The 23,719-nt window shown below is 50.4% G+C and overlaps 10 protein-coding genes across 10 annotated transcripts; 7 read left to right on the top strand and 3 right to left on the bottom strand.

The window, feature by feature from the left end:
• Positions 1–220: 220 nt before the first annotated feature.
• On the top strand, positions 221–1,497 carry EI90DRAFT_640773 (uncharacterized protein). Its single transcript, XM_039067895.1, has 5 exons — positions 221–290; positions 331–396; positions 612–841; positions 913–1,340; positions 1,402–1,497. The coding sequence occupies exons 2-4, from the start codon at positions 394–396 to the stop codon at positions 1,133–1,135; spliced, it is 456 nt and encodes a 151-aa protein (XP_038917359.1). The 5' UTR covers positions 221–290; positions 331–393; the 3' UTR covers positions 1,136–1,340; positions 1,402–1,497.
• A 147-nt stretch (positions 1,498–1,644) lies between these two features.
• EI90DRAFT_3053358 (uncharacterized protein) lies at positions 1,645–2,003 on the bottom strand (the record flags this gene model as incomplete). The annotated part of the gene is made up of 1 exon (XM_039060021.1): positions 1,645–2,003. A coding segment is annotated over exon 1 (224 nt), but the record flags the coding sequence as incomplete, so codon positions are not given.
• A 1,960-nt stretch (positions 2,004–3,963) lies between these two features.
• On the top strand, positions 3,964–7,328 carry EI90DRAFT_3122258 (uncharacterized protein; the record flags this gene model as incomplete). Its single annotated transcript, XM_039063477.1, has 6 exons — positions 3,964–4,590; positions 4,668–4,752; positions 4,813–4,881; positions 6,785–6,944; positions 6,994–7,184; positions 7,243–7,328. The coding sequence occupies 6 exons, from the start codon at positions 3,964–3,966 to the stop codon at positions 7,326–7,328; spliced, it is 1,218 nt and encodes a 405-aa protein (XP_038917357.1).
• Positions 7,329–7,496: 168 nt separating this feature from the next.
• EI90DRAFT_3122257 (uncharacterized protein) lies at positions 7,497–7,922 on the top strand (the record flags this gene model as incomplete). The annotated part of the gene is made up of 1 exon (XM_039063476.1): positions 7,497–7,922. The coding sequence occupies one exon, from the start codon at positions 7,497–7,499 to the stop codon at positions 7,920–7,922; it is 426 nt and encodes a 141-aa protein (XP_038917356.1).
• Positions 7,923–9,285: 1,363 nt separating this feature from the next.
• EI90DRAFT_3153928 (NAD(P)-binding protein) lies at positions 9,286–10,920 on the top strand. Its single transcript, XM_039065897.1, has 5 exons — positions 9,286–9,414; positions 9,484–9,658; positions 9,717–10,211; positions 10,285–10,422; positions 10,489–10,920. Exons 2-5 carry the CDS (start codon positions 9,557–9,559, stop codon positions 10,654–10,656), a joined length of 903 nt encoding a protein of 300 aa, XP_038917355.1. The 5' UTR covers positions 9,286–9,414; positions 9,484–9,556; the 3' UTR covers positions 10,657–10,920.
• A 191-nt stretch (positions 10,921–11,111) lies between these two features.
• Positions 11,112–13,281, bottom strand: EI90DRAFT_3053339 (uncharacterized protein). The gene is made up of 6 exons (XM_039060020.1): positions 12,316–13,281; positions 12,117–12,263; positions 11,974–12,065; positions 11,733–11,922; positions 11,498–11,666; positions 11,112–11,440 (listed from the first exon to the last, which is right to left on the bottom strand). The coding sequence occupies exons 1-6, from the start codon at positions 12,864–12,866 to the stop codon at positions 11,195–11,197; spliced, it is 1,395 nt and encodes a 464-aa protein (XP_038917354.1). The 5' UTR covers positions 12,867–13,281; the 3' UTR covers positions 11,112–11,194.
• Positions 13,282–13,608: 327 nt separating this feature from the next.
• On the top strand, positions 13,609–16,590 carry EI90DRAFT_3053338 (uncharacterized protein). Its single transcript, XM_039060019.1, has 2 exons — positions 13,609–14,907; positions 14,956–16,590. Exons 1-2 carry the CDS (start codon positions 13,751–13,753, stop codon positions 16,574–16,576), a joined length of 2,778 nt encoding a protein of 925 aa, XP_038917353.1. The 5' UTR covers positions 13,609–13,750; the 3' UTR covers positions 16,577–16,590.
• Positions 16,591–16,902: 312 nt separating this feature from the next.
• Positions 16,903–17,668, top strand: EI90DRAFT_3053337 (uncharacterized protein). Its single transcript, XM_039060018.1, has 2 exons — positions 16,903–17,354; positions 17,405–17,668. The coding sequence occupies exons 1-2, from the start codon at positions 17,140–17,142 to the stop codon at positions 17,469–17,471; spliced, it is 282 nt and encodes a 93-aa protein (XP_038917352.1). The 5' UTR covers positions 16,903–17,139; the 3' UTR covers positions 17,472–17,668.
• Positions 17,669–19,107: 1,439 nt separating this feature from the next.
• Positions 19,108–20,214, bottom strand: EI90DRAFT_640062 (uncharacterized protein). The gene is made up of 5 exons (XM_039067894.1): positions 20,097–20,214; positions 19,638–20,033; positions 19,537–19,558; positions 19,257–19,474; positions 19,108–19,203 (listed from the first exon to the last, which is right to left on the bottom strand). Exons 2-4 carry the CDS (start codon positions 19,998–20,000, stop codon positions 19,314–19,316), a joined length of 546 nt encoding a protein of 181 aa, XP_038917351.1. The 5' UTR covers positions 20,001–20,033; positions 20,097–20,214; the 3' UTR covers positions 19,108–19,203; positions 19,257–19,313.
• Positions 20,215–21,418: 1,204 nt separating this feature from the next.
• Positions 21,419–22,171, top strand: EI90DRAFT_638911 (uncharacterized protein). Its single transcript, XM_039067891.1, has 2 exons — positions 21,419–22,105; positions 22,157–22,171. The coding sequence occupies exon 1, from the start codon at positions 21,498–21,500 to the stop codon at positions 21,915–21,917; it is 420 nt and encodes a 139-aa protein (XP_038917350.1). The 5' UTR covers positions 21,419–21,497; the 3' UTR covers positions 21,918–22,105; positions 22,157–22,171.
• Positions 22,172–23,719: the final 1,548 nt, after the last annotated feature.

Here is a 23,719-nt window from a genome sequence, read left to right as displayed (position 1 = left end):
TGTTGCCAAACAGATCGTGCAATCAAGTACAGTATGACGGCGAATAGCAGTGGCTGCATATTAGTATGCAGCCAATCTGTTGACTAGTGTTTGGGTCGAAGGTTCTTTCTTCGCCTCCTGCTCCTTTCATCCTTGGTTCATCCCTTTTCCAGCTCCTAGCGTTCCCTAGGTTCAGAAAGCTGCGTGGCTGAACGACCCTCGCTGGTGGCATCAGGGCTTAGGGGGCGCTTTCTGGAGGGGGTAGGGAGGAAGGAGTTGGGTTGGCCTCCCCTTTCTTGCCTTCTCCCTGGGCCCGTGCTCAGGCCTTTGGCTTATTTGCCTCGGCCCTAGTCTGTCACGGGTGAGTAGCTGGTGAGCGGCCTGGACAGGTGTCCCTATTACTCACCCCTTCCCATGGTGGGTAACCATCGGCTGCTTGCCTTCGTTTCTTTGGCGACTTGTTTTCCTCACTCATGCATCGCTGCCATGTGCCTTCAAAAGCGTTACCTACCACCTTCCCCTTTCACCTCCTCCGTGTGTTTACTGGCTCGTTGGGAATTCAGAGGCTCTGACGTTTGGTCCGGGTCATCGCTGTGCTGCTTTTGGTGCTGGTCTGCTCACACACCCGTTAGGTACATTTCATGTATAAATGCGCATGGACCCTGCCTCTGGTCGATCGCGATGCGTCGCCGCTGCGTAGTGAATTGCCCTGTAGGGGATCCCCTTGTTATAACAACTCCCTCTGGCGTCGTCATGCTCTCAGCACCCAGCGCATGAGTAGATATGGTTCGGTCATGACCAGATTTGAGCTTTGCAGCGTTTGGTTGCCTTATTGCTTTGGACGGACCAACGAGATCAGCTTGTACGTCTTACCTGAGCTGCAGCATAGTGGAGTTGGCCTAATTCATTCGTCTATTCGTCTATTCCCTTCAGTCGATGGACGTTCGCTTCCCTCGTGCGTATCTCATCTTCGCGATGGGCTGAGGCTGCTTCCTTCCTACCCCGTTCGGTTCTAGACTGCCGATGGCTGATGTCGTTCGGAGCATCACTGGCCGAATTCAGTCTTCAGCCCTGGTCCAATCATACGCCCAACCACCCTGAAGCCTTCCGATCTCAGCTTCGTCGTGCACCGAACCGGTCCCATCTAATTCCATAGTTTTTCTGGCCCCCTGAATTCATTAGTGGATGAGTTTAACGAGTCTATTCTTTCCTTTTACTCAGTAGTTCACTTCCGCTACCATTCCGTCACGGATGATGAAGGGACATGGAAGGGCTGTCACTGCACCGCTTCCCTTGGTTATTCAGCGCTCATGACGTCCACTGAAGCTCCAAATCATGCATTGAAATCGAAACCGGGGGCCGTGCGTTCTCTGCTCCGAAACCTTTCCGAAGGGTCAAAAACCAATGCATGCCCATCGTTAGCTGTCGTTCACGTCAGGGTTCTGAACCGAGGCAACTGGCCCGATGTATCCTCATCTCGTTCCCCGCATCAACTTTGACTTCCTGCGCCCGTTACTTTACACGTTGCAAACAACCCCGTTTAACATTGGCATGCTCTGCTACGTTCCACCTTTGTCAAGGGCTGACTCGGCCAGGTTCTTTGCAAGTACTCCACAGCCGAGTAGTCTCCCTTCACAAACGAACACTCACACAGAATCATGATAGACGACGGGTCCGACTCGGTCATTTGCTGACACGCATTTCTTCTCAACCGATGATAGCTCCGACAGCGAAGCCAGTTTGCTGCCTTCGTTCTTGTCCCCCTGCACGTCGGCAAGGCGAAATGCATTTAGCCTTAAAGAGGGCCAAATAAATGGGATGACAACGACGAAAGGCCTGCTGGTTCCGCTTGGAATTCCAAGTGCAGATTTTCATGCCGAACGAAGTCAATCTGTTCGGAATGTGGCTCCTCGTGCTTGCAGCATCCCCAGTCCTCAAAGTGGCAAGATATCTGCCAGTCTCAACAACGCTTATCACTGGGCCATAGGTGGGTGTAGGACAGCGATTCCATGAGTGCATCAACCAATGTCGGGAGGATGCTCGGCTCCATGCAAGGAAATCTTAATCGGCACAGCAGCTACCACGGACAAATCTAGGCAGGGCGGATCAAGCTGGAATCGGGAAATAGTGTGCTCATGGTCTATGTCGGTGAGCTTGATGATACCGTTACCAGAACTACCGTGCTGCGCATCTCACAATGATTAGGCTTCGTAATTTGGCCTCCTGCGCACCCCACCTATTAACTTTCTTTGGTAATTTTGACCGTTCGCGCGTTGAGTAAATCCTCGTTCAACGGAATTGTGTGTCCAGAACACTCCCCAGTATGGTGGGGTCACTGCAGAAGTAGAGAGAGGGCCATAAAGGGGCGATGGTTGTGAAAACCGATATGGGAATCCTTAAGGCTGTGGGTAGATAAAGCACTCCTGAACGTTACTATTTCTTCCTTCTGACGTGCAGATCCCGGAAGTGTGCTAACAGGGAGTCTTCCCGCATCTCCAGCAGCTTTCGCGAGTGATCCAAGTTGGATTGTTGGGGTCTCTCCTCCTCTTCGATCGACCGTCCTCGCTCTTCGAAGTTCGTCAAGATTGTCGGGGCGGTTCTGACGAGGATCGTTTGCAAGGTGCGCATGCAAGGAGAGAGGGAGTGAATGAGACGCATGCCGATCGTTCTACTTATCTTCAATGCGCCCCTGGTTGCCAGTGATCTCCCTGTTGACGTGGTGAGCGAGGTTTACGAGGTCTGTCAGATAGTCTGCTGTGGATTCATGGTTATTGATTTTGGTGTTATCATATTTCTGTCTTGCGTAGAATTCCGCGGAGGCACCAGAGTATTCATACGCACTCTTCAGCGCTTTGAATAGAGTGGCAGCGGGACTTCTGAAGTGATGGAAGACTGCCTGTTGAGCGGGTTCGCTGAGAGCGAGCCAGATCCTTCTGCGTGTGTTTCTATCACCTACCACCCAGCCCTCATGTTCGTTTTTGGATGGGGGAGGCGCAGTGGTATTCTTTCCCTCAATGTAGTTCCATGTGTGGTCCAAGGCTAATTCCAGGGGTCTATTCGTATTCCTATCATTGACGTAAACTCGCCAAGCGATGTGGTCAACGACGTATAGGCGATAGGCGCTAGGTCCGTCATTTCCGTCCATATATGGCTAAAGTGAACCCAACGCGGACAGAGACACCAGCTTAAATCCTAAACAGCAAAACTTCGGTTCAACTGAGGCCCGAAAATTCAGTTGAGAAAGTAGCCTTCCCAATTAGCCGAGGCATTGATCGTTTACCAGACTCGTACCCAGTCGGAGGAGCTCCGTGGACGCGCAAAATAAGTAATAGCTCTTTACGCAATGTTCTCACGTTCTGTACTCAATACAAAAGATCACATGGTACGGAGTTAAACACATAGCCGATCACCTACTCCGGAAATTTGGACGCGACACTTCGCTCCTCCGACTGGGGCAAAATGTAGTATGGCTGTGCTCCGGCACTGTCCGGCCATTGTCTTCCCACGGCAAACAAGCTCGCTTCAAGGCTCTAATCATCACACCCCTGGCTCACATAGGAATCGGACAACTCCGCATTCAAAAACACGTGAGGTGATCATGAGACAACGGCAGTAGCCAATGGGATCACAGAACGGTGGCATGGGAAAGTGAAGATTCCCACGAATTGTGGACCCGTTGCAAGCAAGGTAACAAGCAAGGTTAGGTAACACAACCTTTTGGTGGTCGAACCAAATAACTGTCAACGACGGAGATCATTTCAAAAAATCGCTTGCAAAATACTAGTAAACACAAGTAGGTTTTTTGGATTTCGTTCTTGGCCCTAGGTAGGGTAGTTAACATTCCATCGCTGACAGAAGGGTAGTTCAATATTTGTGGTCCTGCTTTGGCAGTGGTTAGGACAGTACTACCTTATATGTCGTGTGGCTGAGGTAGCTCAACTCTCCTCTCTGCCCACGATACTCCCCGCGATTGCTGATACACGAATGTCTAATCGATTGAAGTTTTTTCAAAGGGGACACTCTCCTACGCCTCCCGGTGGCCCAGTGCGACCCTCGAATTCTGTTCCCGACCTCCAAATTACTACTCCAGCTGAAAGCGATGCACCAACTAGCACAGATCACGGTGGATCTGATAGACGCCGTCTTAATCCTTTTACTACTACTGGCGGTAGTTCTCGAGGCCGGAAGCAGCGGTGGTCTGTTCGGCACTCTATAGCTAAGCTGTTGAGCAGAAGTCCCAGTCCCGGTCCCACTCATGTCAACCAATCGCAGTCAGCCAATCTTTCCCCTCTACGCCCAATCCGCCATCCCCTGCGCCATCTCCCGTTCTCCCTTAGGGGGGCACCGATATCTCACATGATGCCCAGCGAGCGCATCGTCCATGGAAACACTGGAACTCCCCACCCACCACTAGGACACATAGGCGTTAAATCAGATACCCCGTCGTCAATAGATCGAACACCGTCATCCTCAGCTGTCCCTGCTGGTGAAGGGAAGAAAACAATCATCACCGCCACAAGGCTCATCCTCCAAACCGCCGCCTCTGCTCTTAAGTTAGCCCCCATTCCGAATCTCGATCAAATACTCCTATCGTGGCTCCAAGTTTACGAGGTTCGCAGGGTGTCGCGATTTTGCGATCTAATGATATAACCTCGCGGTTTTATACAGACCATGACGAAAATCTCAAGGGATTGTACGATGAAGTTCGAGACGCTCACGAAACAATCTTTAGGTCCCTACAGTTGTGGACTGGAAAAATTCCCCCCGAAATAGGTGATCTGATTCAACGATTTAACTTGTATGTATATTCACTTCATCGTTTTCTCATCCAAGTCTCAACTCTCGGTGGGAATTTGCTCAATGCTCGAATATTCATGGAGACAGAGCTGCGTAATTTCCAAGGTTGGTATTTTGGGTGCCAATTACGAAGCAAGCCCAATTCAACAACGATCTTGATGTTCACAATGGCATTGTGACATGTGCAGCACTCTCCCCCGATGGCCATTGTGTAGCCCTCAGTTTTGGCAACGGCATCGTCGAGCTTACCAAACATCAACCATCGACATGTAGAAGCAATACACGGAATATAAGAAAGAAGCGATACCGGAGGGCTGTGTGGGCGTCGCTACTAACCCTGCCCCTAAGGCATTCCCTGACTCAAATCAGCTTTTAGGCCTCCCTTATCATGGCTATGACCTAAGTAACCGGGTGTCTTATTAAGTCAGGTGGAGTCCAAGTGCCTCACGCATCCCACTGGATGAAAGTATTTCTTTAGATCAGATGAGGACATTAACCTTCTGCAGGAGACGCAGACGAAGGATGGGTTGTGGTGTACATTTGGGGGTGGAGATTGGTATTTGCTAGGTCGTATACTTATGCGCCTTTATGACCAACTGGTTTTAATGAGAAGCGGTGTGATCTGGACTAGCCCGCTACTCAGTTGGCGGTAGTATGGCAGACAGTATGATAGTCTCATCACAGAGTGGCATCTCATTTGTTGAGGCACTTTCCAATTCCAATACGAATGCAACCTCTGGCGAGTCCGAAAAGCGGATTCGGGACATGTGTTGCCATTTCAAGACTTTCGTTGTTCATAAACTCGAATTTAGATCTCAATCCGTAGAAGGCGCCATAAACAATATGTTCCTCTTCAGGCTTTCCGATTCGCGATTTTCCCTCTGCCTCTTCCATGGAAGCGAGACACCTCCACCACCAATTCGAACAGCTCATGTGCATGTGCCTCTACGCGAGCTTCACCGCGCTCGGCATGGAGACACTTGGCTCGGAACTCACGCAAGAACAATCGGATCTGCACCGCTGGGCGGCCGAAGGACTGACGGCTTGGTGCTACCTCGTGTTCGCGGAGGCGGAGGGTGTTTTGGGTGCTGAGGTCAAGATGCGGCCCGTAAAGTGGATAGAAGCAGTAAGGCTGTGGAAGAAGAGTGGACGCTGAGAAGGGTTCCACTGGGTCCGAAAGGTGTATGGATCACGCCCAGGGATTATTATATGAGAGATAAAGTAGGAATAGCTGAGGGGGAGGTCATGGCGACGTTGGAACTAATTGCTGATCTTTCCTCTGCTCCCGGAATTAACGTTCCTCAGGAAACGCGAAGGGGCGTCGTGCAGCGATGAAGTCATAACAGAGCTAGAGTGGGCATTTCCTCTGACTGCGCCCCGCTCCTTCCATTTCTCGACAATGATAAACTGGGTTAATGCCCACCACTCCTGATTTAGGAGATGAATGGAAATGGAAGAATGCCTTCCTTACAGACGAGATGATGGGAGGCTCCGCCCTTCATTGAGCCGCTGCGATACGAGGGCGGTAGCCAGCTCTACGCTCTAACCGGCAATATAGCGACTACGACCAATGATCTCGACGGGACAGTTAGGGTTGGCTGGTGGATTTTGTGTACGTAAATATTTGTTTTTAGGCAAACAATTGAGCACCGTGCACCGAGTAAAATGAAATCCAAGATGATGACGTATGCCGTTCGGAGCTACATATAATCCCCTGAACGCCTCTCGCTGAACCAGAGCCTTCCCCCACTACGAACAATTCACGTGTACTAGCAAACTGAGATATGCCAGTGCGACAACTCAGAGTTGCAGCTACATTTAGGGCTGGCAGGGAAGACGTGTTGCGCGAGACGTTAACGCATCCAGTGGTCGAAGCCGTTATTGACAATCGGCACAATCACGACATCTCGACACGCCTAAATTCCTCCGTACTACACCTCCGTGCACCGAGTAAAATGAAACCCAAGATGATGACGTATGGTGTTTGGAACTGCATAAAATTCCCTAGCTGAACCAGAGCCTTCCCCCACTAGAACACTTCACCACCTATCTGCGCAAACTCAGAATGCCAGTGCAACGAAGCATCAAACTCGCAGCCTCCCACCGTGGATTTTGGACTGGTATGGAGGACGCTTTGCAGGAGACCTTGATGCACCGGAAAACCCGAAGTAGGAGGCAAGATGCCATACATAGTCCCAAGGCTGACCCAATCAACAGAGACGTAGTAATTGAAGCCGTTGTTGACGATCGCCACAATCATCACATCTCAACACGCGTGAATCTAAAGGCTATCATCGTCGTTAGGATACCCTACCATGCCCAAGTTCTTCTCAGGGCGTCAGGTTCGAATGATTTGGTAGACCCAGGCTCCCGACATCTCATCAAGATCGTCCCCTGGACTGCTGGACGTAAGCGTGTCTCCTCTCTCTCCCATGACCGCGAAGACTCATGCTCTGGTGTATTCAGGAGAAAGGGTCGCCCATTCGGGTCCCGCAGAGCAGCTCACCTCCACTGAGCCCGCCCCCCCTCTCGAGCTCGGTGATGACGAGTGAAGCCCAGAGATCTGATTCGGAGCAGAAAGGTAAGGCGCCATTCCTCTTTCTTCAACGTTTACGCTCATGCCGGTGTTGATTCTTTCACCCCCGCCGCTGTGACAGCCTGGGTCCCCCCCCGCGAACTCGGTGACGAAGCACAACCCAGAAGGTTTCCAGGAGAGCGCAATGGCTCTTGAATCAGACGTCGAGGATGAGATAGAAGTCCTCTTGCAAGTTTTTCCACGCCACGATGTTGCGGGCTTAACAAAGGCGGCATGTCAGAAGCGGAAGACGGATGACGATTCGGCTACGGTGGGACCCTCAATGAAGCGAGCGCGTCTGGATGATGGGGGCTCGCTCATTTCCGGCCTCCATGGCACCCGTCAGAGTTGTTACTCAGCGTCGCGCCAGAGTGCGCACGTCACTCTCGATCGGCTGTTCGAGTCGGGTGTCCCGGTTGAGTTGGTTAATTTGCATCTCGAAACGGTTCACGGGCATTCTGTAGGCCCATCACATTGGTTTTATCCCAGGCGCATCTTAAGGTCCGCGATTGGGGCGACGCGCATTCAAGCGGAGTGGATACGAGCACGCAACAGACCGCCTTTCTTGTAGAATGTGATACATATAGTAAATATAATCATTTTGTCACTCTTGATTCGCTTGATGAACTCGGCTCACTGAGCGATGTCGCTGTCGAACAAAGGATAAAAAGTCAAAAAGATTTCTGCCCATTTTTCTTCACCTCATTGCCAACTCGGATGCTAGTCTGATGGTAGTGCAATGAGTCTTCGGTACCATAATTTCCCTCGTATTTGGAACGCATGTCATGAACCGTACGGGCATGCAGTAATCGAGGGATTTTCACTCACACGTCTTGCCAATAGAATTGAACCCAACGAATTAGAGGATCTTCGTTCCGAAGCTGGAGACGTCGTTCGGTCTACTAGTTTTAAGTCTGGTATACGTCCGTCGGCACCTGGAGGCAGCCGATAGTATTTTCAATTGCCAAAATGATGGAGTACTTCCTGCAGCGTCTCTGTCCCATGCAATAGGGATATTGGCAGCAGACGAAACGCATCGAAATGACCAAGACAAACTGGGTTCATTGACGGACTGGATCAACCATAGATACGGTCTGTTAAGTCAGAAGTCAGGGATAATGCAGAGATAACAAGTATAGTGCCTATAATGGGTTGACAGCGCACGACCCTTATCCCTTGAGTAAGGTATCACGAAAATCGCACAAGCAACTGGAGCAAAGTCCCCTGGTCTAGAGTGTTCCGGAGGTTCCAGAGTCAGGAGCACCTGGGACTCGGGAGTGCCAGTCCGATTTTCGTGATGGGAGAGCCTGGGCGATAAGAGAGCGGTAGCCAGTTCTGCACTCTAACCGATGATGTAACGACTGGCCGTCGACTATAACCAACCCGTTAAGCGCTCACAAACATGATTGCGTCACGTTTAGGTTCTGTCACCGATAATATGTCGGGGTTTTTCCCATCCAACGAACATTCGAGGTAAACATGCGCAATGGAGACAAGAAAGTGATCAGATAACGATGGATGTTGCTTACGCTTTTACAGATTATCGAGTACATCGGCATGCCCTTGAGAGGGACCCTTGCACCATTTAACGTGTACGTTACATTGTTCACGAAGACATCGTGCGAGACACTAGAGATGGAAGATGAACGTTTAATCGGATTGGCTGTTGGAGGAGTCACGCAGAATTGATCACACCAACTCAATTGTATTATACACGTGATGTCACAGAAGAGTCAAACACGTAAGCACAAGTGGCACAAACTACGTAATTTCACTAGGTGGAGAGTGACACTGCTGTGCAGGTAATCAGATTCAGGGCAAGATAAACATATTGTTCGGCACCGTCGGCGATGGTCGGCGCCCGCATGTTGGTGTGCGAAGAGACCACTTCTGACCACTTCCGTACACGTGCATGCATCGCACCACGTAGGCTCTAAGCTTAGCATCCAATCGTGCCGTTGGCACCAAAGCATACATGGTAAGTATCTCCACGCGGGACACAATATAAATTGTTTCCTGCTTACGACAGTGCATGCCGTCGGCCAAAGTACGATACATGACGCGTAAGCGTTTATCATGCCCTGATTACGAAACTATGGAATAACATTAATGGTTCCATATATATACATCAGTGCTACTGGTTGATACCAACGCCCAAGTCACTCAAGTCATCAAGCGCCATACAACAATATTCCTTCAGTAATCATGCCACGCCTGTTGACTCAAGCTAAACAGCAGAATGAGGCTGCGACCCTACCACCTAAACCTGTAGCCTTGTTCGTTGGCGGTACCTCAGGCATTGGAAAGGTACGCACAAAAGGGGCTATCCTACCGTCAGCAATCACCTACGTTGCCAACCCTTCAGGCATCCGTCGAAGCACTCGCTCGTTATGCTAAAGGGAACATCCATATCATCATCGTTGGGCGTAACGAAACTGCTGCAAACCAAATCATCTCTTCACTACCACAGTCTCCTGAATCGAATTACGAATTCGTTCACTGTGACGTGAGCCTCATGTCAAACATCTCCTCTTTCGCTCGGTCGCTTTCTTCTCGCCTTACAAAACTTAACTATCTATTCCTTTCGACGGGATACCTCTCGACGGAGGCCTTCAAGCCGACGTCTGAGGGGATCGATCAGAGATTGGCAGTCACGTATTATTCCCGTTTCAAGTTCATTCAGGAATTCCTCCCATTGCTCCAGGAAGCCAAACAATTGGGAGAGGCAGCGAGGGTCGTAGTAGTCCTCGCGTCAGGCCATGGAAAGCCTTTGGATCTGGACAATCTTGGACTGAAGAAGAAACACACACCTTTCTTGTCTCTATTTTATGGACCAGCTTGCACAGAATTGGCAGTTGAGGTAAGAAGTGTTTCAGTGTTTTTTTAACCATCATTCAAAATGGAATATTTATTCCCCCTCCCCTTTTTTATAGGAATTTGCAGCACGAAATCCAGCCATTTCTTTCACGCATATACACCCGGGTTTAGTTGACACTCCCATCTTGTCAAATTTCTGGCTTACAAAATATTTCGTTTGGATCATGAGATTACTCTTCCTAAAGAAGGCAGAGGTACGCCGTGCTCGCCTAATTGCGTTTATGGAAAGTTAAGAGAAATAACGGTGGGATTGTCGATAGGATTGTGCAGAATGGATGCTTTGTCCCTTGCTTGGAGACACGTTCGAATCGGGTGCGTTCCACCTCAACGAATACGCCGAGCCAGTGCCTCCTCAGAGCCTGCATATCACACCTGAAAGACAGAAGGCGGTCTACGATCATTCAGTGGAGACCGTCTCACCATATTAGCAGAGAGATTTGATCGATGTAGTGACGTTATTAGCTTAGCTCCAAGTTACGAACAAACTCTATCTATACCTTGCGGAAGTACTGTTTTGAATAATGATGATTTTTTGTCGGGTGCTCGATAGGCGCGCATGGGAGCAGCTTGAGGTGATGCCTCTCCCGAACAAAGCACCAGACGGCTTTCCTGCGCCTTGGAGCACTTATTCTAACGACTTTCTAGCTTACAGTCTTTCGTCTGTATCCCGAGACTATGCCCAAGGGACAATGGAAGTATGTGTACTCACTGTTCGCTTACAGTAATAGGACGCAATAGTCTGAGTTGTGGATGAGTGTTCAACCAAACCGGGTGCTCCTACATTCAATCTCGGCGAAACCAGTGGGCCTTCATCTCACCTCAGGCACAAGGGGTAGTCTATAGGCATTCAATGAGATTTTCGCCGCTCAATGTGATGACGTTAGCTCAAGCTACGGTCTGTATCCAGACTACTTGGTGTGTTTCCGTGAATCCGTCGAATCAAATGGTAGCATTGATCACGAGGTTCTATCCACGGACAACAGAAACAGTGACACTTCCCACCCGAGGTTTCCCCAGTGCAATCGAGATTTTATCTGATGCCCACCTTGTTATCTCCAGGATGTCCATGTCTGAGGCATCCTCCTGGACATGTACTTCCACAGACGCCACTAGCTCTTCAGCATCACTGGAAGAGAGAGACGAGGATCGAGGGAGAGTCAATTGCCAGAGATGGGTGTCTAAAACTTCGAGGATACGTGGGTCCCGTCGGATCTGCAAGCAAACAAGTGTAAGCGACTGGATTTGCGATGTAAGGAGAAACGTTCTTACTTCTCTTATGGCTCGCTGGAAAGACTCAAGCGAACCACCGGAGAGTGTCCGCTCTGGTGCAGTTTGGAGTAGGATTTTGCCCAGGGAAACGGCGCTTGGGTAAGCGATGGAGAATGTCCATACAGTCTCAATAGAGGACACGAGCATATCGATGGTCATTTGCTGAGACCTGTAAGCGGCAGATATGACAAAGGTGACACCCTGAGGCCGTAGTATAGATGTAAGTGTTACTCACTTATCAGCAAAGTATGAAGCATAGAGAAGGAGAAGAACGAATGTGGTAGGAGCAAGTGTGAATGGATTTGAAAGAATGCGGGAGACGAGTGGTGAGGAGTTTAGGGAGCTCAGCACAACTCTTGCCGAACGACGAAGAAAGGGTATTGAAGCGAAGACAGTGGAGGGGTGAGGTAACGAGGAACCGACAGCTACGGGGAGAAAGGTGAGCTTAAAATAACATCCTATGGCATCAGCGTTACCGTCAACTAGTCGGGAATGATTGCGGTATGCAAAATTCGATAACAATAAAGATGCGAGAGATAACCAAAGTAAAAAGGCAGGGAATGATATCCTGGGCATGATCAATGTCAGTGAAAGACAGAACACAGCTACAAGGCCTCACCCTATTGAATGATTGTGATGGGGATGAGCAGCTTCGCCTTCTGAGGAGAGGAGGAAGTGCTCGACAGCTTCCTTCAGCACGTACACAGCTGAAAAAATTAGGTATATAGATTGAGCGAATGATACGGTAGTTTCAAGCCGTCTAGTACTGTGGTTCTATGAACTTGGGGAAAGTCGTGGCGATAAGGTACAATACGCACCCGAACGGTCTCTGGAGATCAACTTCCTGGGCGCTGAGAGACCAAAGGGAGGGGAATGCACTTGATAATGCAACTCCGAGCGAATCGAATACAATCCAATAGCCAAGCCCCGTGCAAGCGAGGCTCCCCCGAGATTGACCTGCTATCCAAAGGGAGGAACCTAGCACCGTCTCAGCAGCAAAGAAGATAAGGGCGGTGGTTTGCTCTGGGTTATCAAGATACCTCGATAGAAGGTGCACGGACGGCGACCGCTTATGAGACATCGGGAGGGGTCGTAAAGAACTACGTCTTTCCGATGTTCCAGGCGAGAAGTGAGGTGTAGAATCTTGGGAAGGGAATGGGGATTCAGGTGATGGTTCTTCCTGCGTCTGCCCGGGCTCCATGAAACTAAAGAAATTATGAGATACCGAATGTTTGTGATGATGGCCACGTCTCTTAGTTGGCGCACCAGTCCCATTGACTCCATTTTCAGATCTTGGTTGCCCTGCGAACTTGAAGGTACCGAGACGTGCGGAAAGCGGGGGAGCGTCTGTCGCATGATACTCAAGCATCTGACCGACATCTTCGTCCTCTGGGATTGAGGTCGCCTTCTCCACACCTGGTCTGGGAAAGAACACAGACAGATTTCGCGAATGTATGCGAGAATGGCGTGTCGGGGAGGCATTGAGCAATGGTGCGACAGGGGCAGACCTTAACCTTGGAGAGCGAGGTGGTGGCGCAAGAGACACAGATAGAGTTTTCTGGTGTGTGTGCGGCACGGAAGCAGGAGTCTTGGGCGTTGGTGGGATATGCTGAACAGGGGGTGCAAGAAATTGGGCTGCTGAGCAAGAGACACCCGTTGGAGAGTCACCAAACGTGAAGTTTGTTTCATCGAACGAAGGGCTACCCGGTGCCTCAAAATTGGCACGGAATGCACTAGCGCTAGGTGGCGGTCCGAACACAGAATCGGGATTGGTGGTTGGGGAGGGAGACGTAGGAGCAGAAACCACGGTGGACGGAACCGAGACTGATAAGTGAGGGTTCGCTTTGGAGCCTGTTTTGGGACCCTGCCCGTTTCTCCGCTCGTTTGGATATCCGTCCATCGCCTTCAGCAGAATTTTAAACTCAGAGTGGTGACGAAAATGGCCCAGGCAAGGAACAAGCTAGATAAGATATGCCTCGTAATAAGTATGTATGGCATCGCAGCAGGCTAAACACACTAACTCCTTCCTTTCAACCGATACTGCCCAAGATGTCTTAAATGGATTGCAAGCTGTCAGAATGATGTGGTTTTGTTTATGGTTGTTTTGATTGCCTCGGTCCAACCTTGACCCCACTAACTTCTCCTTCGTTTGTATATACATAGGGAAATCGCGCTTTCTTTACCTAAGGAGAGCTGAGAAAGCGCGCTGGTATCCGCTGGGGTGTTGTAAGAACGTTTCGTGCCGGTATTATTATGGCCGCTCCATCCCCATTCAACCGCCAACGTCGTGGCGCGTCTCCCGCTCTCTTGGACTTACGCGAACGCAAACCAGTGCCCCCCGCCGGTCCCCTGGGCCTCCCCAATCCTTCTTTCTTAAATGAGTTGACGGGCTCTTTCGGTGGTCGCTCCATAACTGACTCTCCAACAAGCGAGGATGGGGAGGACACGAACCAGCCGCATGTTGACGTATGGGGTGATCCTCGCCGCAACCGTTCATATAGTGCAGCGGCCGGTTTTGCTGACCTCACCTCTCGTATGACAACTGCCGTCTCAAATATTGCGTCTCAGCCTCGCTCTCCCTCACTCAAATCAGATGGTCTAAGCCAGCATCTTAGCGATGCTGAAATAGAAGCTGAGGCAATTCGCGAACGGGAACATTCTCGACGTGAAGCTGAACGCATTCTGCTACAAGAAGCAGAGGAACGACGTCGCGCCGAAGACCGTCGTGAGGCGTTTTACAACTCGCCTAATCCTAGAAGCCCTGATCGACGCCGAGACACAATTGACGTGCCGTCTGCATCCCCTAAGGGTCATGAATCGCCGTCTACTCCCCCTTCTAAAGGTAGTAGATGGTGGAATATCGCAAAGCAAAAACTCAGTCCCAGTAGAGATGAAGATGTTCAATTAACGCCAGCACAGGAGATCATCCGCGAAACCCAGCAGAAACAACAACAGCAACGCAAAGACGAGGGAGAGGAGGGAAAGAGGCGAATGAAGGCAAATCGTGACGGGTGGCCTGCCTCGCCTAAAGCTAAGACTGCAGATCCTGCCCTCACGGCAATACAGACCATCTCCCCCAAGAATAAATTATCGACACCTAATGGTTCCCCACGTCCAATCCAATCTAACTCGCCTCAGCGCCTTCACTCTCCGATGACACCCCCGCAAGTACCACAGGCAGTATCTACCACCAATCTCAGTTTTTCACCATCAGGTCCCAGACCCTCTGCGATTTCGCGACCTTCAGAGTCCGATAATGTGAATTCCATGTACAACCAGTTCAATCCCCAGACCGGAGCTCTGGATATACCCGCAACACTACTCACGGTTACCGCTCGATTCGAAAAACTCGAGCGCTGGACTGTAAATCACGTCCGAGCGCTCGAGGAGCGAATGAAGGATGTTGAAAGGTAAGGTGGCTTCTGACGTGGCGTTTCGTATCTTATCATTCTTGGCAGGTATCTTGTGGACCGGGAGGGTCGTGAAGATGCCGTCAAGAAAGATGTCAACAATCTAAAAACAGCAATGCTGCAAATTAGGAGCGAACTACAACAGATTCAAGCGGCTTCGTCTCCTGTATACGTCCCACTACATCTTCCGCCATCTCCTTCACCAGGTCCGACCGCCGCTGGGAATTATCTCGTTCCTGTTGCTGCGTCTGTGCCTGTGCCAGCACCAACATCGGTAACCACACTTCCAACCCCAAAGCCTGTCGGTGCGAGACAGCCAATTTCCACGGGGAAGGTGGTCACATTACAGGCACCCTCGCCTGTACCTGCGAGTCCGATGTCGATGACGTCTATCTCCGCTTCCAGTACGGGCATTGCTAGTTCTAGTACTAGCAGGTCATACCACTCTGCTACAGCATCTCCTAGTCAAGATGCTGTGCGTCCGTCAACGCCACGAAGAAATTCACAATCGTCCGTTGACGAAATGGAATCATCAGTCAATGGATCACCAAGTGGCTCGGAAACCACTGGGGCCACGGGCACAGTGAGGTCCATCAACTTCAGAAACCGACTTCCGTACCCGTCCGGCGACTATTATGATTTACCAAAGCCCGATTCTCATCAATTGTCAGCGTCATCTACAAGATCGCTCTCGCCTCCGGTAATGGATCGTTCTCAAACTGCATCACCCGTTCTTCCACCGCCGCGCTCTGTCTCTCCGTTGGTGCTTCCACCGGTCGATTTTGGGAAGCCACAGTCAATCCCTGTCCGTGATGATAGTGAATCTCCTCTAGGATTGACCAAAGGCGAGGGGAAAACTCGAGTCTACTCTAAAACTCCGAGTCCAACACCGCGCAAGAGATACACAGTAGCTCTCTCGGGGCGACATGATGACGATGACCGGAAAGCATTGAACGCGGATGAAGAGCATCAAAACATTATCGGCGCAAGAAAGGTACACACCGCATTGGTTACCGACTCACCGCCCCCACTGGCGAACCAGTTATCGCTAACATCATTTTCCACTTCTTCGCATGACTCGTCGGTCACCGATAGCGGAAGCTCTGCTCCGACTTCGGAGCCATCTCCTGAGTTTCACAAGTGCCGCGAGCTAGATACCGCTATTGGTAGTACCCCTGTCCATCTAAGTCGGCTGTCACTTTCGCCTCCACCATCTCTTGGTTCACCGCCCGGGTTGAGTTCCCCAATTCGTATGACTGGTAGGACGCGCACGCAGTCCACCATGGAGAGTACAAGTCCTGTTCCTTCGCCGGTCCCAGCCAGTCCAAGTCCTGGGGCAGCGAGGAAGCGCGCCCAAAGTGCAGTACAGGATGGTCTTCCACCTCTAAGCAGCCGTCTGGCCCGGCTAGGTCTTGGCGAAAGTTCCGTTGTTTCCTCAGGGGGACAACGCCCTTCTCCAAACCCATCCGACTGTTCAGGCGAGCGATGCTCCGATGTAGATGTATTCTCCAAGGGCTCGTTCGTTGACCCGCTTGTTATCAGGAGAAAAGAGAAGGAGAGACGTAGTATGGAGGTCAAAATGAAACAAAACTCAGTGTCGTCAGCTGCCTCAGCTAGAAAGATTCCGGTGGCCAAATTGGCAGCTTTTTTTGATACAGATACACACTAGCCACGTTCGTTCGCTGCTATTTAACGTGTTTTTTTTTGGGGGGGGTATCTCTTCAACGACTTGGTTGGTTTATGCTTGGATGACTCATGCTTCTGTTTCTCATGCTGTGTATTTACTCAGGCCACGCCATTCTTGTTTGACCGCAATTCCTTATAGGATGAATTCAAAAGCTAGGCGTGACAAATAAGTCTCCTGACGAAAGTCCGAGTACTGGAATCCGTACTGTTCCGTTGCCTGAGTTACACCCATGGGAAGTGTCTCATCCACGCCGGGGCCAAGGCTGGTTCATCTATACACCAACGCATTTCAACTGAATTCCCTGCACAGACGGTGGCGAGCTAGAGAGGCAGATAAACATGTACCAGGCTGGAAAGCCGGAAGAAAATCGTTCATGTATTGCTACTTGGCACTGACGAGGGTCTGAGCTCGCTGCTTGACCGCCGGGCAGCTAAGCCGCTTCTACTCCGACACAGCCTGCATTTCTCAGGCAAATTAGGACATTTTACCCAGGAAGTTTAAACGACGATGAGCGAATCGCATTCAAGGAGATCACCTTCTCTAACATGATTCAGTCTGCCAAAGCTATTCTGCAAGCAATACCAAATCTATCATTATCACTTCACCCAGATAATAAAGATAAAGGCCATCGTGAATACATTATGGGGCTCCCTATGAGTGTTACCTCCTCGACATTACCAAAGGAGATATATGAGGCAATTACGGGGCTCAGGAAGGATCCTAAATTTCAAGAAGCCATGGTGCGCTGCAATGAGCCCGAGTAAGATACTCGTACTCGTTGGAAATAGTCTAATTAATTTTCCCGGTCAGTTACTTCCACGGATCTCTGCTTGTGACTACCTGCCGACAGGTCAAGATATTTTACGCTTCGGGGTGAATCCGACCCATTATTTCGTCGACGTCTTGACGTAGCGGGTTATTTCTTTGTTGCATTATGACCGGGTCCGTAGGGAGGACTCCAAGTCAGTTCTCCGTTGACGCCATGCTTGTTGTTCGCCTGAAACCTGACCCCCACCCAGAGTCGAATGGCCGAATTGGTGGCTCTATTTGACTCAATATGTAACTCCAGATAGCTCGCAAATTCCTCGACGGTTACCCTGCTGCTGTCTTTCTGCACCCTATATAGATTCTTGCTCGCCTCACAGATTTTATAAATAAAATCGATTCAAAACCCCCTGGTTTATACGTGAAGGACTACCGCGGACGCGAAGGGTATGAGGATGCCTGTGCTTATTTTCGGACGCTTTTTGTATGTATCAGTCAATCGATATCGATCCCCGAGCAAACGGGTGTTCACACATTTTACAAGTGACACCGACACGAAACAGGTTAAATGTACGCCCCGATCAGTTGCAAGTTGCAAGCTGACGGTTGATCAGCTCCATTCCTTATTCGCAGTTCTCCTAGCTGTGGTACAACAATGTGATAACGGAAGCACACTTGGCTGTTCTGGAGTTGTAGCAGAATATCCTGTCGGATTACGATATTTTAGTACGGTAAGTGAGGCGCAATTCCCGAACTACATGATCTACCGCTCCACTTCATCGCCCACCTCTCGGGCGTCGATCCGATAATTCCAACGCTACAATTACGAAGCCCAATCATTGTGAGATGTGCAGCATGGTAGTTCTGGTAACGGCATCATCAAGCTCACCGACAGAGACTATGAGCGCACTATTTCCCGATTCCAGCTAGATCCGCCCTGCCCAGATTTGTCCGTGGTAGCTGCTGCAGCGATTAAAATTTCCTTGCATGGAGCCGAGCATCCTCCGGCATTGTTATGGAATCGCCATCCGACACCTACCTATGTCCCCGTGATAAGCGTTGTTGAGACTGGCAGAGATCATGTCATTTTGAGGACTGAGGATGCTGCGAGCACGAGGAGCCGCAGTCCGAACGTATTGTCTTCTCTGAGCAGGCCTTTCGTCGTTGTCATCCCGTTTATTTGACCCCCCTTTAAGGTTGGACGCCTTTCGCCTTGTCGACGATGTTCGATTCTTCTTCATCGGGATCCTCTGCCTTTTCATGGCCCGATGTGATGGCCAGAGAACGAGCGGATGCAGGGGGACAAGAACGAAGGCAGCAAACCGGCCCCGCCGTCGGAGCCATCACCGGCCGAGAAGAAACGTGCGTCAGCAAATGACCGAGTCGGACCCGTCGTCTATCATGATTCTGTGTGAGTGTTCGTTTGTGAAGAGGGACTACTTGGCTGTGGAGTACTTGCAAAGAACCCGGCCGAGTCAGCCCTTGACAAAGGTGGAATGTAGCGGAGCATGCCGATCTTAAAGGGGTCGCTCGCAACGTATAGAACAATGAGCGTAGGAAGTCAAAGTTGATGTGGGGAACGAGATGAAGATACATCGGACCGGTTGCCTCGGTTCAGAACCCCGACGTGAACGACAGCTAACGATGGGCATGCGTTGATTTTTGACCAACCGGTCGGAAAGGTTTCGGAGCAGAGAACGCACGGCCTCCAGTTTTGATTTCAATGAATGATTTGGAGCTTCAGTGACCTCATGAGCGCTGAATAACCAAGGGAAGCGGTGCAGTGACAGCCGTTCCATGCCCCCCCCCATCATCCATGACGGAATGGTAGCGGAAGTGAACCGCTGAGTAAAAGGAAATAGTCAGAAAGGGTTTTTGACTGGATTGTATCACCTACACCAGGTTCCCAGTAGTTGGGGTAGAATAGATTCGTTAAACTCATCCACTGAGGAATTCAGGGGGGCCAGAAAAACTGAGATGGATTTAGATGGGACCGGTTTGGTGCACGACGGAGCTGAGATCGGAAGGCTTCAGGGTGCTTGGGTGTACGATCGGACCAGGGCTGAAGACTGAATTCGGCCAGTGATGCTCCGAACGACACTAGCCATCGGCAGTCTAGAACCGAACGGGGTAGGAAGGAAGCGGCCTCTAGCCGATCGCAAAGATGAGATACGCACGAGGGAAGCCAACGTCCATCAACTGAAGGGAATAGACCAATAGACAAATGAATTAGGCCAACTCCACTACGCTGCAGCTCAGGTAACACGTACAAGCTGACCTCGTTGGTCCGTCCAAAGCAATGAGGCAACCAAACGCTGCAAAGCTCAAATCTGGTCATGACCGAATCAAATCTACTCATGCGCTGGGTGCTGAGAGCATGACGACGCCAGGGAGTTGTTGTAGCAAGGAGATCCCCTACAGGGCAATTCACTACGCAGCGGCGACGCATCGCGATCGACCAGAGGCAGGGTCCATGCGCATTTACGCATGAAATGTACCTAACGGGTGCGTATAGACCAGCACCAAAAGTAGCACAGCGATGGCCCGGACCGAACGTCAAGCCTCTGAATTCCCAACGAGCCAGTAAATACACGGAGGAGGTGAAAGGGGCAGGTGGTAGGTAACGCTTTTGAAGGCACATGGTAGCGATGCATGAGTGAAGTCGCCAAAGAAACTAAGGCAAGTAGCCAACGATTACCCGCCGTGGGAAGGAGGGACACCTGTCCAGGCCGCTCACCAGCTACTCACCCGTGCCAGACTAGGGCTGAGGCAAATAAGCCGAAGGCCTGAGCACGGGCCCAGGGGGAAGGCAAGGAAGGGGAGGCCAACCCCCTTGCTCCCTGCCTAGCACAGAAAGCGTCCCCTAAGCCCTGACGCCACCAGCGAGGGTCGTTCAGCCATGCAGCTTTCTGGACCTAGGGAGCGCTAGGAGGCAGCTGGAAAAGGGATGAACCAAGGATGAAAGGTAGGGAGGAGGCGAAGAAAAAACCATCGACCCAAATACTAATCAACAGATTGATCGGTAACGCAGCCACTGCACTGTCTTTTGAGTCCCAGTCGGGCAAAATGAATGCTTAGTATCGCAAACGCGGAGACTTCTGATCTTGCTCCTTTCGCAGTTCCTCAATTCCCTCTCACTCCACATCAGAATGAAGGTTTTCTTTGAACGTACTAAAAGATTAATATTTCCTTCGCCGTTTCCATCATTTCACCCGACATGTATCCTCCACTGTAGATAATGATTAGCGTCACACGAGCACCAGCTATGTACATACGATCGAAGACTTCCACAAGATGAATTACATTCCAAGGGCTCCCAGAAGTCGCTCAGCATATCAAATCTGAATACATAACCTCAAAGAAAGTATGGAGATAAATAAACAAAGCTAACGTCCCTATAGGTGACCCTGTGCCCCGACCTAACCCACAAACTTATGGAGCTCAAAGAGCATCCTGGTTCCGCCCCTGTTCGTCCCGATTGCCTGGTTGCACTCGGACCTGTGGCCAAGGAGGAACCCAATTAGAAGTCGTGCTGCAATCGGTTTTCGGTATCAGTGCACAAAGGAACGGCTCACGATGGGACAGGCTCTGTCATCCAAGCCCTCTTGCCTACGACAACAGTTTGATCCTTGATTGCAGAATTACGAAAGCTAGGAAAGGATGTTGCGTTCAGAATTGGGAGTATTCAACGTTCCAACACCCAAGAGGGGAGGTGCATTCAAATCGTTGCAAACAGTGATCGCAGTTGCGAAAGTTCGATTACGTGGAGTAACAGTGAAGAACACATAATGAGAGCCGACCAATATCGATCTACACAGCAGAATTGTGGTGGGTGTCGCGCTCGAATACCGTTGGTTGACGATAAGTATGCATTCGGCGATTTTTTCGAAAATGTTAAGGGGTGATAAATTCTTGGCGTCCCAGGTTGGAGCGGCCTCTGCAGAAATATTTAACTGCCTGCCATGCAGTAAACAATTATGCCACTCATCGATGATTGACATCTACAGCGAGGGCTCGAAACCGTGGCATGTACTGTATTGAATGATCACATGCATCCGGATCCGGGCTTCCGCTAGCTTGTCCTTGAAGACAGTCCAATTTTCGTCTTACGGCAGTGCACATAAGTTCCCATAGAGCAATGGGGCAATTACAGGCTCGCTCACTGGAGTCCCTCCTTTTTTGCAACGCAAATCAACATACACCAAGAAATATCCATTCTGGGGTCACCTCGTTTTGCCACCCAAGTTCTCGTCTATCGTGGTATTCTTTTGTTTGCTATATTTTGGTTCTTCTCCTATCACATTTCATGGTCGCCCAACCCCTGATGGCAAAAGGCATCCTCCCCCCCCCCCCCCAGCATGCCTCCCCACAACTGTATGGAACGATCGTTCTCGGGCAGTGGAAGGATGCATCCCTGTTTGCGTGGCACGGCTACGGAAATGCCGCTTTTGGATACGATGAGCTCTTGCCGACTTCAAATGGCAGCATTCAGAATTTCAATGGTTGGGGAGTGATCCTCCATGAATACTATGCTTCTCATGCGCCTCAAAAACTCTGAAGAGTACAAGCACGCGATGGAGCATGTTGCCAAGCAGACCTTCAAAGACCATGTGGGTCGGAACCGTCATAAGTTTGCGAATTACAATGGTGGAATCTCTTTCTTCGAGACGACCATTCGCTATCTAGGCAGGTTGCTGTCTGCCTGTGGATTGTCGGCCAACTTGGTACTTGGAAAAGGCCAACGAGGTATGTATCGAACAAGTCCCTGGAAAGCTGTCACCGACAATCCAATCTCAGCTTGAAGAGACACTGCTTTCCACGTTCAAATCGGCTTCAGGCCTCCCTTACCATGGCTATGACCCAACCGGGTGTGTTGAGGCGCCTTATTCATATTCTCTGGCGTCGCTGACCAACTTATCACATCAGCAATCACACAACGTATTGATCTTAATGACATCGACCTTCTGCAGGAAACGCAGACGAAGGACGGGTTATGGAGTACATTTTTGGGGTGGAAATCGGTATTCGCTCGGTCGTAAGTTTGTTATATGTGCCTTTATGGCCAATTGGTTCTAAGGGGAAGTGGTGTGATCCGGACTAGCCCACCACTCCGTTGGCGGTATGGTAGACAGTATGACAAGTGAGAGCCTCATCACAGAGTGACATCTCTCATCAGTCAGGGCACTTTCTAATTCCAATACGAATGCATCCTCTCCGGCAAGTCCGAAAAGGACACACGTCGCCATTTCAACACTTTCGTTGTTCACGGCCTCAAATTTAGATCTCAATCCGTTGAAGGCGCCATAACCAATATGCTGTTCCTCTCAGGCTTTCACATGCGTGATCTTCCCTATGTCTCTTCCATGGATCTCGTGTGCCTCTACACGAACCTCATCACGCTCGGCGTGGAGGCACTTGGCTCGGAACTCACGCAAGAACAGTCAGATCTGCACCACTGGGCGGCTAGGCGGCTGAAGGACTGACGACTTGGTGCCACCTTGGTCCTTGTGTACGCGGAGGCGGAGGGTGGTTTGGGTGCTGAGGTCTGGCGTGAAGATGCGGCCCGTAAAGCAGTAAGGCAGTGGAAGAACAGTGGAGCCGAAAGGAGTTCCACTGGGTCTGAAAGGCGTAGCGAGATTTATGGTTCGCGCACAGGGATTATATAGGAGATACATAACGTAGGAATAGCCGAGGGGGAGGTCATGATGACATTGGAACCAATTGTTGATCTTTCCCCGGAACGTTCCTCAGGAAACGCCAAGGGGTGTCACGTACTATCACGGAACGATGAAGTCATAACAGAGTGGGTATTTCCTCTGACCCCGATTGCGCTCCTTCCATTTCTTGGCAATGGTTGAGCCGGGCGTCTCCCGTTTTAAGAGTAAGAGATGATGGGAATGGAAGCATGCCTTCCTTGTGCGATATTTCGTCCATTAAATATGTGAGTGAAAAACCATTGGTATCGCGCGTATTTTAGGGATCTGATGTCATTTTCCGATAGAGTTGCTATTCATTCAAGCTCCGAGAGAAGCTCAAGAAGATTCGCGCATAATTCCAATTTCGGAACAGTCATCTTCAACTACCGAACCTTTATCGATCGGTTGTTTGCTTTCACCCCATCCTCATTGCCTTCTGTACGGCCATCGGTCTCTCTGATTCTGGACACACAAATCCCGCTGAGTGAGAATGTACTCAATACCCGAACGGTCATGGAACCAAAGTTGCCAAAGGTTGTTGATAGATGGAGTGTGCTGAGGCGCGGCCACCAATTACGAAGCCCAATTCAGTGATCCCGATGTTCGCAATGGTACTGTGACATCATACATTTGCGGCGCTTCTCCCCCGACGGTCGTCATGTAG

Source organism: Cantharellus anzutake, assembly GCF_015039405.1.
Source record: "Cantharellus anzutake strain C23 chromosome Unknown EI90scaffold_18, whole genome shotgun sequence".
Lineage (NCBI taxonomy): Eukaryota > Fungi > Basidiomycota > Agaricomycetes > Cantharellales > Hydnaceae > Cantharellus > Cantharellus anzutake.
Note: the sequence above shows the minus strand (reverse complement) of the source record. Positions and strands in the feature narration are given on the sequence as shown.